The sequence below is a fragment of the Neopsephotus bourkii genome, unplaced genomic scaffold, assembly GCF_033783945.1.
Source record: "Neopsephotus bourkii isolate Nb327-2 ecotype Australia unplaced genomic scaffold, CSIRO-AGI_Nbou_v1 NB_1139, whole genome shotgun sequence".
NCBI classification, from domain to species: Eukaryota; Metazoa; Chordata; class Aves; order Psittaciformes; family Psittacidae; genus Neopsephotus; species Neopsephotus bourkii.
In genome coordinates, this window is record NW_026901625.1 from 653,560 (window position 1) to 666,392 (window position 12,833).

General features: G+C 57.2%; 1 protein-coding gene across 1 annotated transcript; it reads right to left on the bottom strand.

The window, feature by feature from the left end:
* Positions 1-3,811: 3,811 nt before the first annotated feature.
* Positions 3,812-12,629, bottom strand: BLACAT1 (BLACAT1 overlapping LEMD1 locus). The gene is made up of 2 exons (XM_061362828.1): positions 12,476-12,629; positions 3,812-4,011 (listed from the first exon to the last, which is right to left on the bottom strand). The coding sequence occupies exons 1-2, from the start codon at positions 12,553-12,555 to the stop codon at positions 3,867-3,869; spliced, it is 225 nt and encodes a 74-aa protein (XP_061218812.1). The 5' UTR covers positions 12,556-12,629; the 3' UTR covers positions 3,812-3,866.
* Positions 12,630-12,833: the final 204 nt, after the last annotated feature.

Genomic DNA, 12,833 nt, shown 5'->3' on the forward strand with positions numbered 1-12,833 from the left:
GGCCAGGCCCCGACAGCGGCAGCCGCGTTCCATGCGCTGAGCCGGGGCGGGCCGCAGTGCTCAGCAGCAGCGCTGGCCGCACCCGGCAGCCAGGGGCCGGTGAAGGGGTTCAGGTGCTTTGTGCTGCCCGTTCCAGTGCGGCTCTGGTGAAGCGCGCACAGTTTCGGCTGCCTCTGTGGGTGCCACCTTTGTTTGTACCCGCGGCCACCTCGGGGCTTGGGACCTGACACCGCTCCCGTACCCATCACTGGGTTGTGTTCGGCACCCGCTCTGGGGTGACCCTGCAGCAGGGCTCGGTGGGAAGGCACAGGCTTGGGAAGCGATGGGACCTGCCCGTCTCCTGCCACAGCATCCCCAATCCCCCCTCCCTCCCCTCCTGCTCCCACCCGGCTCAGGACCACAAGCAGCACACAAGAAACCAAACCCATGTCTCTGAGGGGCATCATCGAGCCGGTTTATTGCAACAGCTCCATAGCTGCTCCCCTGCGTGCTGGGACAGGGAACGTGCTTGGCCCGAGCGCAGATGCACAGATGCACAAGTGACCCTCTGCAGCCCGCTGCTTCCATGCGCAGGGCCGCGGTGGTCCCAACAGCGACCAGCAGCAGACAGATCAATAGGCGAGTCTCTGGGTGCAAACCGCAGCCGTGATTTGCATCTATAATTTATAGGACAAACTTGTAAACGAGACCCGTGCCGGCAGAAGCCATCGGATCAGTGTTTACAGCTCCAGGGTACCCGGCAGGCATCAAAAGGACACGGTCTCCATCACCTCTGCTGGATTGCTGGTCCCAGAGGATACAGGGATGCTCCTGCATCCCCAGCATTGATACCCCCGAGGAGGGCAGCAGGAATGGGCTTTGGGAAGGGGAACATCCCGGGAGACGATGGTTTGAGGGAGCACTCCGGGGCAATGCTGCTCTGCCCCAGCTCCCATCCTGCTGCATTACCCGGGTTGCTTATTAGTGTGTACCGAATGATTCCCCGGATAAATGAGCCTTTCCATCTTTGGCTGCGAGTTTTGCAGCTACCCCAGAGTAAAGGCATTGCTGTGGGGCTGAGTTATGGCCCTAGTATTGCTCTTACCCTCATTGATCCCATTGCCAACCATGGGTAATTGGATTAGGGGTTCTCTTGAAGCAGGAAAGGAGGAAGCTCGTCATGTACCTAAAAAACCCTGATCTCCGAACGTCTGTAAGATCCATGCTCTAAAAATCCTTATGGATACCTGCTCTGGCATGGGAAATACTGGAGGAAGCAACGCCCTGTGCGTAGAGAGAGGTGCTTATTTACAGCTGCCACATTCAGTGTCTGTGCATGGGAGAGGACGCCCGCCCTGCTGGAGATGCTCACTTACCACAGGAGCCTGACGGGGTCTTCTCTCTGTCCAAAGCAGAGGAAAGTCATTTACTGGCATCGTGAAAACAGGCTAAAAATAGCCGGTTTCTATGGCTACTGGGGCTGGGAGACTCCTGAGGAACACGTCTGGGTAGGTCCCTCCGTGATGAAATCCAGACAGAGGGATGAAAGGAAAAGGACAATAAAGAGAGGTTTAATGCTTTGCTCCTCGTTCGGCAGCACGAGGGAGATGCTGCAGGGATGGTTCTGTGCTTCCCCTCTGCTTGGTGCTGCACGCTTCAGCAGGGCTCAATGGGGGCTCATTATGGGGGGAATTAGGCAGATTTAGTGGATGGAGCAAAGCCCCAGAGCAAACACTTTGAGTTGAAGCAGGGCTCTGTTGGCTCAGGGCTCCCTCAGCCTGTCCTCGCCTGCTTGTGCTTGTGGTTGATGCGCTTTTGCATAGGGATGGGGCTGAGCCACACTGAGGAGCAATCTGAGCGCTGGGGTCCAGTCCAGGCTCGTTCTGCAGAGCTGATACCTCTGTAGACATCTCATTCTCCCTGGGCTTCTACTGCCATAAAACAAACTCCAACCTGACCCGGATCTTTACACTTGCAATAACTCCAGAGCAGTGATTCATTCACCCCTAGGCTCGTGTGCTCCCCATTGGTGTTACAGTGCAAAGCTAACACTACATTAGAGCACTGCAGTTTGTGTTTCACCACCTTCCTCTTTGGCCTAAAGATAAATCCCAAGGTCCTCGCCAAGGACAGCCCCGGGGCTGCAAACCCTGGCTCCCTCAGGCTGTGCTGATGTGCAAAACCGGGAACAGAACCAGGTCAGCATCTTTCCTAAACACCATTGAGATGCCCGTGCCCACCTGGAGCTGCCTGAAGCTGCCTGTTCTTTGTCCTCTGAGTACCAGCCGCCTGACAAACCTGGTGTGCTGGGGCAGCGGTTGTGTTCTGAGCTGTGGGAGAGCAGATGCACAGGGAGGATCGAGCCCAGCCACGGACTGAAGGCATCATCAGGCTGCCTGGGATACTCCTCCATGCAGAGGGTCAGCACGGGAACATGGAGCAGCTGGAGGAGCATCCTGCCCGTGGGAGGGAGGAAGGAGGCTTTGTCTTGTTCTCTTCTCTCGGGTACCACCTGGGATGCAGAAATAGCCCTGCCTGTGCAGACACAGCACTCAAACCCAAGCTGATGCTTGCAGGGTGTTCGGTGGAAGCTGCCCATCCTGCTGCAGTGCTTGCATCAGGAGAGCCTGGGTTATTCCATAGGATCATAGAGCCACAGACTGGCTTTTGGGTTGAAGGGACCTTAAAGCCAGGGGGATGTGAATGTGGGGAGAGAGAAGACAGTGTTTGCACTGTGACAAGAGCTGCCACCTCCCAGTCTTCGGGAGCAGACACTGCCCTGTTCAAATGGTGCCACTGGAAAGAGAGGAAAAGCCCCGTTTGCCCACTGCAGATCCATGGAAGTGAGCAGAATGGGGCTGGGCTCCAGGCAGGTTTGCTACTGAAAAGGCTGGAGGCTGGTGGAAAACAATGTGGAGATGAAAGGAGCCTCAGCCGTCAATCCAGAGGTCAAGTCATTATGATGGGGGAATCAGAAAGCACCGCAAGCCGTTTATGAACACAATAGAGGTCAACCCAGGAGCAAAGCATTTTGCTCGGAGCCAGGGTGGAAAACATATTGCTGTTGGAGAGCTACATCCATCCGGGAGGTGGGAAAATGACTGCAGCTCCAGTGCTTGAACGTGCGCATGGGATGCGTTCCGTGCACATGGAACGGGGGTGGGTGGGTGGTGCCTGTCTCAGGTTTACATGATGGGAATATCTGGGACACAGGGAAAACCTGAGCAGGGCAGGACACGGAGAGCGGCTTCCTGCAGTCCCAGGCACTTGCTTCAAAGCACAAACCAACCCCAAACCAGCTTGGTTCTGACGTTCAGCCACTCCTCAGCAGCCAGGGCCAGGCTCTGCAGCAACAGGACCCCAGGAAGGACAAGGTCTGGCCCCGGCTCTGGAAACCCTTCCATGTCTGTGTGTTGGGACCTGCTGGAGCAAGGGCAGGCTCGGTTCCTCAGGAGGGAGTCTCTACCCCGCTGGGATGCAGGGTCCCTCCATCACTGCCTGCTCAGGTGCCGAGGGCGCAGCACAAGGATAACGTCCACAGCGTCCGCTTCTGCCTCTTGGCAAGGTCATTCCCATGCTTTTGGCCACACAAGAATCTGGGAAGAGGGAGGGGAGAGAAGAGAGAAGCCACAGGATAAATGCATTGGAGCAGATCCATACCCGCAGAGCCATTGCTCAGCCCCAGGCTCCCCTTCCCCTGCCCAGCACCGTCCCCAGCCCCTGTGACCCCTCCATGCAGTGCAGGCAGAGGGTGATGCTCGGAGGGGAACTGCTCCTTGGAGAGGGGAGAAGAAAGGAGGCAGCAAACGCCCCCCCCCCAGCGTACCAAGGGGAAGGGGATGGGTCCCAAGGTGCAGCTCAGTGGGATGCACACAGGAGCCTGCTCCTCACACTGCCGTCTCCTGCTCCGCGCTGGACTCTTCTTTCTTCCTCTTCATCTTGCAGAAGCCATGGAGCCCACAGAAGCAAGCGAAGGTGAACTGGGGCATCACCTGGAGCAGGAGGAGAGGCTTGGGAGCACCCCTGGGAGACCTGGATGGGGACAGGGAGAGGAGTCAGGGCAGCTGTGGGTGATGGTAATGGTTTGACTTGATCTTCAGGGTCTGTTCCAGCCTGCTTGGTTCTGTGATTCCATGCACAGGGAAGATGGAGGGTGTGGGACAGACCCCCCCATCACCAGAGCATCACCCTGCATGGGCGCACATCCCATTATCCAGCCCCACCGCCGCACACTCCCAATTCCCCACCCAGCGGAACACAAGGAGGTCAAACCCCTCTCCTCAGCAGTGAACAGACATGGGGACAGCTTGCAGGGCCTGGTGCATGTTTGAGGGCTGGGGGGGAGGCCCCTGGGAGCCCCCGGCACCAGTGGTTATGGCACAAAGAGGCAAAGCTGAGAGCGGGGTTCACTCCCTTTGTGTGTGCTGGTGCCCCAAAGCACAGCCCACGTCATGGCCCCATGGCTGCAGTGTGATGGTGCAAGTGAAAGGCTGGGTTTACATAGAAATAAATATCAAACATGCAGAAATCGTGTCTGAGTGAGCCCTCCATCCTCTCCCGGCTCCATTCTTAGCTTCTGTACAGTTTGCTGGTGACCAGCTCTGATTCTGATGCTCGATGCCCAGTGAGTCACATTCTTAGCACCAGGACCGTGCCATCCCACAGCCATGCAGAGGGATCACAGCATCCACAGCTCCCTGCAGCGCCTGGACTCAGCATCTGCTCCCCATGAGCAGGGAACATCTCGTAGCCTCAATTTACCCCTCTGTGCAATGGGGGTGATGCTGCCTGGGGACCAAGTGGCAACCTCAGTGTATGAGGCACTGCCACCTCCCGAGGCTCATGGACATGGGCAGTAGCGAGCAGAGAGTGGGCACTGCTGGGAGCCCTGAGCCTGCTGCCTGCAGCCCACAGCCCCAGCAGGGCCAACCAGAACAATAACCATGGGGGAAAGAAGCCAAAGCAAGTGGGGTCTATGGACCCCCATCTCTCCACACTCTCCACCAGTGGTGATGATCAAGGGGGTGATCCCACATCCCTGCCTTTCCTCTTTCCCCCTTTCCAAGGGGCCCATCTGCAGCACAAAGCCAATGGCAGCATCCCATTTAAATCACTCCTGCTGCTGCCCCCCCCCCGCCATCTGGGTACCTGTCTATAGCACCCACATTGAGCCAGGCTACCTCTGGAGCTCACCCACAGTGACCACAGGCCCTTTCATGCACCTCCCATCCCGAATGTCTCCTGAGCACACCCAGGTTTCCCTTTGTGCTGCTGCTGCTTTGTGTTACCAGGCTGGGAATGGCTGGGTGTGGGGCAGCCCATTGGGATGGGAGCCACTCACCTGCGAACCCTGCATCCTCTTGGCTTTGCACAGCTTCAGCTGGGGAAGGGATGACAGGAAGGGAGAAGCATTGAAACCTGTGGGAGCTGGGATGATGGGGAGGGAGAAGCATTGAAACCTGTGGGAGCTGGGATGATGGGGAGGGAGAAGCATTGAAACCTGTGGGAGCTGGCACCCTGGTCTGGCACAACCAGGTCTGACCCAGCACTGCCAAAACCGGGTTGGGCAAATGCCTTCCTTGCCTATGCAGGGCTCTCACACAGTGCTTGACACCCTTCCTATGAACCAGGCAAACACGTCTGCACCAGACCCCCCAGGTCCCCATGGGGACCAGTCCCCCCCTATACCCCTATGGCCATCCCAGCCACCCCCCCTTGCACAAAGCCCCCCATGAGAGCCCGGGCGGTGGGGCTGGGACCCTGGCTTCCATTAGGAGCTATTGATATTTAGAGGAGCTTGCAGCACGGAGGCTTTTCTGCCTCCCATTCAGGCAGCAGACAATGATGAATGAGCCCCGCAGAACAGAGGCAGCCCAGCTGAGCCCGGCGCTCCCCTTCTTGGAAAGGTGGAAAAAGGGGCCTGGAGGAGCAAGGACTGGTGCACAATAGAAATGACCTGGCTTGGGCAGCACTGGTTTGCAAGGGCTGGGCCTGCTCCACAGCCCAGTACTACCTTTCCTATGCAGGGGAGATCAATTTGGCTGAAACTGCACTGCAAACACGAGGAGCAATAAGGATGTGAAGCTGGAGAATTCCCTTTAGTGAAGTGCATCACCCCGGGCCGTGTTTGTCACTGTCACAGTGATGAATTGGGAGCTGTCTGGAATCAGCACGCTCGCTTTAGCAATGGCACTTCTCCCTCAGCCCTCAGAAATGCCTTTCTGAACCAGCTGGACACAGTCTATTCCTTCAGCCAGCAATAACCCACTTCCCTGGGCAGGCAGGAGGCTCAGACAGGGCAGTGCCAGCAGGGAGGTGCAGGCAGGGATGCTGGCAGTGATACAGGCAAGGATGTAGGCAGAGGTGCAGGCAGGGATGCTGATAGGGATTCAGGCAGTGGATGTCAGTGGGGAAGGGGTGCTCGGCTGCTTTTCGTCCCCTGCCCCAGTGTTTCCATTGCTGAGCAAGGGCATTGAGTCCACTTTTAGCTACTTGGTTGGAAGAAAACCCATGCGAAGTTTTGCATTTTAAACCCCACATTTCAAAGCTGCCTTTTGCCACGCTGGGGTTTGTTTTCCTGGGAAATGAGCTCATTTGCAATGGAAATTGCTCCCATGGTTTTGCAGGGAACCAAATGGGATGAAATAATTTGTAGTGAAATGTAGAAATGTTCCCACAAATTCATCTCGATTGCCTTTCGTGGTAGCGAGTCAGCATCGTCCACCTCTGCAGCCAGGATGCTCAGGAAGGGCTGGGGATCACCAGCCTGGTTCTCCAAGATCCGCTTAGGAGACACCCTTGGAGAAGCCCAGAGCTCATGGGACTTTCTTCCTATAATATAGCATTGAATCACAACCTGGCTTTGGTGCAGCGACCTTAAAGCTCCTCCAGCCCCAACCCCTGCCACGGGCAGGGACCCCTTCCACTGGAGCAGCTTGCTCCAAGCCCCTGTGTCCAACCTGGCCTTGAGCACTGCCAGGGATGGGGCAGCCACAGCTTCTCTGGGCACCCTGTGCCAGCGCCTCAGCACCCTCACAGGGAAGAGCTTCTGCCTAAGAGCTCAGCTCAGTCTCCCCTCGGGCAGGTTCAAGCCGTTCTGCAGGAGGGTGCATGCAGCCCTGGAGCTGTATTTCAGTTTAATGCCAGTTTCGCTGGTGCTCAGCCAAGCTTTCCGAATCATTATTTCCTGTATTTCCCCCCCTTTTCCTCCCACAAACCTTGGCCATCTCGCTGCTTACAACCAGCCCTACGAGAAAACCGCCTTCAAAGCACTTTCTATAATGAGCAACGCCGCATTAGAAACCCGACAACGACGGGGCCGGGCTAAAACTAACCTGCAAAGCAGCAGCATCCCTTTAAGGGGAGATAATGAAGGGCGAAGATGCTGCCTGGCGTGTTTGCAGAGCAGCAGCGCTAATTAAAACACGGCTCCCGTAAAGTCTGCTGAGCCCATGGGTTCTCCCCCCCCCCATTCATTTGCCGGGGGAAGGCAGTGTCGCCGGGGTCCTCATTAGAGAGATTTCACTGGCTGCAGTTAATGGTTGTAATTAATAGGTGCAATAAGTTTCCAATGGGCAGCCCGGGTGTTCATTAGCCCTGGGCTGACTCAGCACCGGTGGCCTCCCCGCTCACTAAAGAGCCCATTTCAAGCAGGAGGGAGGGGAAGGTGCTCCATGGCCCGACCGGCGCAGGCGGCAGTCCCTGGCCGGAGCAGAGCTGGGTAAAGCATTCCCATTCAGTCCCACATTTGTCCCGTGCAAACCTGCTCCAGTGACCCGCGTTCCGGGCGGGATCAGCGCTCCAGGAACTGAACCCTCTGGTGCAAAGGGGGGGTAAATACACAGGGATAATGGCATGGATCAAAGCCGGGGGAAGCTGCTCATGCAAAGCGCAGCCCCACACGCGGATGGCTCTGCCCTCTGGGGATGTGGGGTTCACTGTGGTTTCCTGTGCCCTGTGGGCATCCGGTGGTTTCAGATCTCTCCAGGTTCCCACTGAGCATCATCCCCTCTATAGGGTATCCCAGTGCTGCTAGCGAGGTGCTGGGAGTCCCACTGTGTCCCATTAGGGCTTGGTGCTGTCACAGCTTTGATTAAGGCCCCAGCTTTTCAGTTCATTATCATCTGGCTGTAATTAAACTATTAATAATTGGCACTTATCTCCTGGGATCAGCAGCCATGGGGCTGGGTGACCCAGCGCTGCTCCTGCTCCTCTTCCAGCGCACAGAGGCAAATCCCATCCCAATCCCCATGCGGGTTAGCCAGCAGGCAGTGATCCCAGTGGGATGAGAGCCCTGCTCTCCCCAGCACTGTGTGGGAGCTGTGCACAAGCCTCTTGGTTCTCACACTCCTGTTGCCACGAGGGATGCCCAGGATGCGGATACGGGATGGGGGCTCTGTGTTGGGGCATGTGGCTGTGATTCCCCCTTCCTGCAAGGCAGCACAGGACAAGCCCGTGCCTCATCCACTGGCAGCTCTGGGATACGGTGGATGCCTCACTCATACAGAGCAGTTATTATCTGTAATTAGCAGCTTGTCCCACTCTGCACATTTGCTCCTGGGATTTGAGGAAGGACCAGGGACTGCTGGAGGGGTCCATCTGCTCCAGCACCTTCCTTTGCGGGTGCCTTTGGAGGTGGAGATGGCCAGGAGCCACCTTTGCAGTGGCTCTTCCTCAAGCTCACTGCTCTGGACCAGGGATGGGATTTCAATCACTGCATTTTAATGATAGGTGTGTGCCCAAGTTCTTGAAGATGCTTTGGGAACGCCAGCCTCATCTCCTGCTTTAGTTAATGCCCCCATGCTGTGTAAGCACAGCAGCCGAGGGGTTCTGCTTTGTGCAGTGATTGCAGCCGCAGGTAGAGGCTGTGCTAACTGAAAGGTGCTGGAGCTGCTGCTGGGAGGTGGATGCCAGACAAGCCAAGAGCTCACCTGGTGCTGGCAGCACCTCCTCTTGGCCATGGACCTTTTCCAGGGGTCCCTGCCAATGCCTTCTGCACGGCTCCCATCAGAACACTTGTCCCATACAGGGCTTCCAGCCTGCCCTGGGGTCAAACACTGAACACCACAAATCAAGCCCTTTGTGCATTGCTGGAGGGAGCTGGAGCTCAGCAAGGAATGGCAAGAAAGAGATTGGGTCCCCTGGCTCCTGAGCACAGCCACCCCATCCAATGGACCCGTTCAGTTCATCCCATCCTGGCTGCTCCAACCACAACCCCATGGAAACCCAGTCGTGGTCCCTCCATCTCTTCCCTGCTTAATGCCTGCCTTGCTAAAAGAAGACTCAATGGTGTACAAGGCAGTGAGAGCAAGTCTCAGTGATGGAGCATCTGGGCAGCACAGCGCAGACAGGCTGCCCATAGCCCTGCTCTCATCAGTTGGTATCTGCCCAACAGCCTCAGAAATGCTGATGGGTGTTTGCATCCCTCCGTGCTCTCTTCACCATGGGCAGCCACCACCGGGGATGGGTTCTGAACCCCTGCACCAGGATCCCCAGTAGCTCTTCCCCAGTGTCTGCAGGAACCTTGCTGGGGGGCTTGAGGCTGCCCTGGGGTTTTATTGCACCCACTGACCCACCAGGACCAACCTGAGAGGGGTTTGCTCATTGCCTCCCCAGGGAAGTGTTTGGGGTTGCAGAATGAATGGCAAACCCAGGTATTTCTGGTTAATCTGCCCTGTTCTCCCTGTCCTGGGGGTTAATGGCACCCTCACAGCAGGATCCCCATGCGGGGATGGGAGCAGCAGGACCAAGCCATGCGTGTCCACCAGCGTCAATGGCTCTGGGCAGCCATTGTCAGGGGTGAATTTTCTGAATGAGCAAATCCTCATTAAGGAATAATTAAACGAGGCCGGGGAGGCCGGCTCCATCCCCTTCACTTTGACGGATGCTGCTTGGTGTCGCTGCTTGCTGGGCCCCAGCCTCGCCAGCTCTCCTGCTTTCATTGTTGGACCTCGGGGGATTTCACCATTCTCTTCCTTCCACACCTCCCTGAGTCATGGGATCACAGCTGAGCCTCAGCTCCGGGCTCTTTTCAATCACTGCTCCTGTTAAAGGTGCATTCCAGGCTGGTGAAATAAAGGTGGAAGCCTGACACCAGGTGACCCAAGGTGCAGGAGGGGAGAGGACAGGGAAAGAGAGAAGGGAAATCACTCCTTCCTGCTTGGCAAAGGTGGTTTGGAACCCCCACCACTGCTCGGGTGCTGACAGAGGCAGCAGGGGCTGGGTGATGGGGTCTGCAGTGATGGGGTCTGTGGTGATGGGGTCTGTGGTGATGGGGTCTGCAGTGATGCAATCAGTGGTGATGGGGTCTGCAGTGATGGGGTCTATGGTGATGGGGTCTGCAGTGATTTGATCTGCAGTGATGTGGTCTGCAGTGATGGTGTCTGCGGTGATGGGGTTTGTGGTGATGGGGTCTCTTCCCACCCCGTCCACCCTGCTCTCCAGGCTGCTGTGCTCACAGACATTGAACTGTGTTTAACAAGTGCACACTGTATGTAACCTGTCCTTCCCAATGCTCCCAGCCACACATCCTTGGTCCATGGGGTGGCTACGGCCTCATGGTCACCACAGGGATGGATCCTGCCCGGTCTGCAGCACCCCTGGAAGGGTCACGATTGGGGGGGAGATGGGGCTGGAGGTGCTGGGCTGCTCTCAGCCCCCCAGGACACCACCAACAGCAGGAAGGGCTCCTGCCATCACCTGCAGGCGTTTCGGTGCCCTTGGCCATGCCCTTGCTCTCTGCCTGATGCTTTTGTTCCATGGGGCTGCAGGTGGGGACGCTTTGGACCGTGTGAGAAAAGCTCTCGCTGCCAAAGAAAAGCAGCTCTGAATGGGGACGCCGGCGCCTGAAAGGCCGAGCCCCCCCCATCCCCGTCCCCCTTTGTCTGTCCCTGTGCTCTGCAAGGCTTCAATGCCCCCTTTCTCTCGTTATTTGTTACCAAATAAATATGAGTGATTAAAAAGGGATCAGGAGTCCGGGCGGGTGCGGAGGTGCCTGGAAGGTGCAGTCCCTCCTCTGTGTAGCCCATGGCTTTTCGCCCTACATGAGTTAGGCAAAGCAATCACATAGGAATAAAAAGCCATAGACCACAGCAGAGGGCTTACCCAGGATAAGCCAGCGGTCTTTGGGGAAAGAAAAGGAAGAAAGGGGTAAAGGAGGCTGGAGGGAAAGCAGCCCTTCCATCTGTATTGTCCTCCCTCCCTGCTTAAAAGACAACGTGCCATACCCTGGATCGATGGCAGCATGGCCAAGGAGCAAGCAGGGAAATGGTTTAGCCTCTCTCTGCAGTGTCCTGGCCACAGGTACACCTTACCTCTGTGCGTGCATTCCCCATCACACCTTCTGTGCTGCTTTTGAGCATCCCAGGAAACCCCTGAGCTACAAACCAGAGTCCCCTGGCTGCCAATGGAGCAGCACAGACGTACACAAGGTGATGTGTTCCGTGCTGCCAATGGAGCAGCACAGGCGTACACAAGGTGATGTGTTCCGTGTGATGTGTTCCGTGGGGTGCTCCCATCTCCATACCCCCAGAAGAGGCATCCCAGGACAAGGCGATGCCCATGGGGAGAGCACATCTGCAGCAGCTCCCCCGAGAGCCGGCCACAGACCTTACCCTTAGCAGCAGCCTCTCCACCTCCCTGCACCCGGTGGCACCCGAAGTGCCCTGGGAAAGCACCAGCCTCTGCCTCCATCCTTTCCCCTGCCAGGACTCACTCATTCCGCAGCAGTGCTGCCGATTGCCAGGAGCTGATGAGGTCAGCTCCGCTCCTGAGGGCAGGAAACTCCCTTTCTTGTTGCCCTAGCAAGAATCCTTGGGAACCTCAGTGTTTCTAAAGCTATGGAGCAGCTGGGTTTGGAAGGAGGAAGGAATTTGCGCGCTGCGGTTCGTAATAGCAGCGAACCTGACTTCGGCCGACAAACCGAGCTTCTGAAGCACTCGGGTAGCTCCGAACTGCCGTTTCCCGAGGTTTTTCCTCTTTTAACTCCCATACGTGAATGGGAAAGGGAAAAAAGCCGCTTTCTGACACAGCCCTGCTCCCGTCCCAGCCCCTGCACCCTGCAGCAGCCGCGGGAGGATGCACCCATAGGCAGCCCCATGGCTCGAGCATCATTTGGCCTTGGTGTTGTGTCCTTGGGTGCTCTGGGGAGCTCCTCCAGCAAATACCGTGGGGTGCTGTGTGCATGCAGGACCCCCACCTATGGGTCTGCCCCCCAGCTCTGGCACCAACCCAACCCCTTGGTCCCCAGGGGTACACTAAGGGCACAGCCCCAGTTTCATTGCTCATCAAGGGGTAGATCTGAAGTTAAGCACTCTTTGGGTATGGCCCTCTCTGCTTTGTGGCTCTGCTTTGGCACCCAAGACCTTCCCAAGGAGGTTGCACCCAGCACAGGGCAGCTCCAGTGCCCACATCAGAGCACAGGGACACGTCCCCATCCCAAAACCCCAGCCCCACACCACAGGGACCCAAGGACAGCCCAGAGCATGGCTGAGCTCACCTTTGGCAGCGTGGCATCCTCTCCATGGGAAGACACCAGGATACCCGGCACTGGCCTTGGGATGGCATCACCTGCACCATCCTCTCCCGGCCCTGCCAGCGAACCCCAGCACGCAGGGATGTGCAGGGATGCTCAGGGATGCGCAGTGATGTGGGTGCCCCTCATCCCATCACCTCCAAGCCCCGTGTGGCTACGGGGGGTCCCGTTTGTGGATCCCAGGCTCCTGCTGCCATCCCCATGGCTCTGCGGAGCCTCGCCGTGTGCTGCATGCTTGAAATGGTTGAGCACCGAGGGGCTGGAGGGAGGGAGGGAGCGGGGGGTCAGGTATTTCTCCATCCCCAGCTCCGGAGAGCTGGTA

Excerpts from the sequence above, each read along its gene's own strand:
- BLACAT1 (XM_061362828.1), bottom strand. The coding sequence starts at position 12,555 with ATGGTGCAGGTGATGCCATCCCAAGGCCAGTGCCGGGTATCCTGGTGT. Across the intron at positions 4,012-12,475 it reads AGGATGCCACGCTGCCAAAG|GTCTCCCAGGGGTGCTCCCA; the intron begins GTGAGCTCAGCC and ends GTCCCCATCCAG.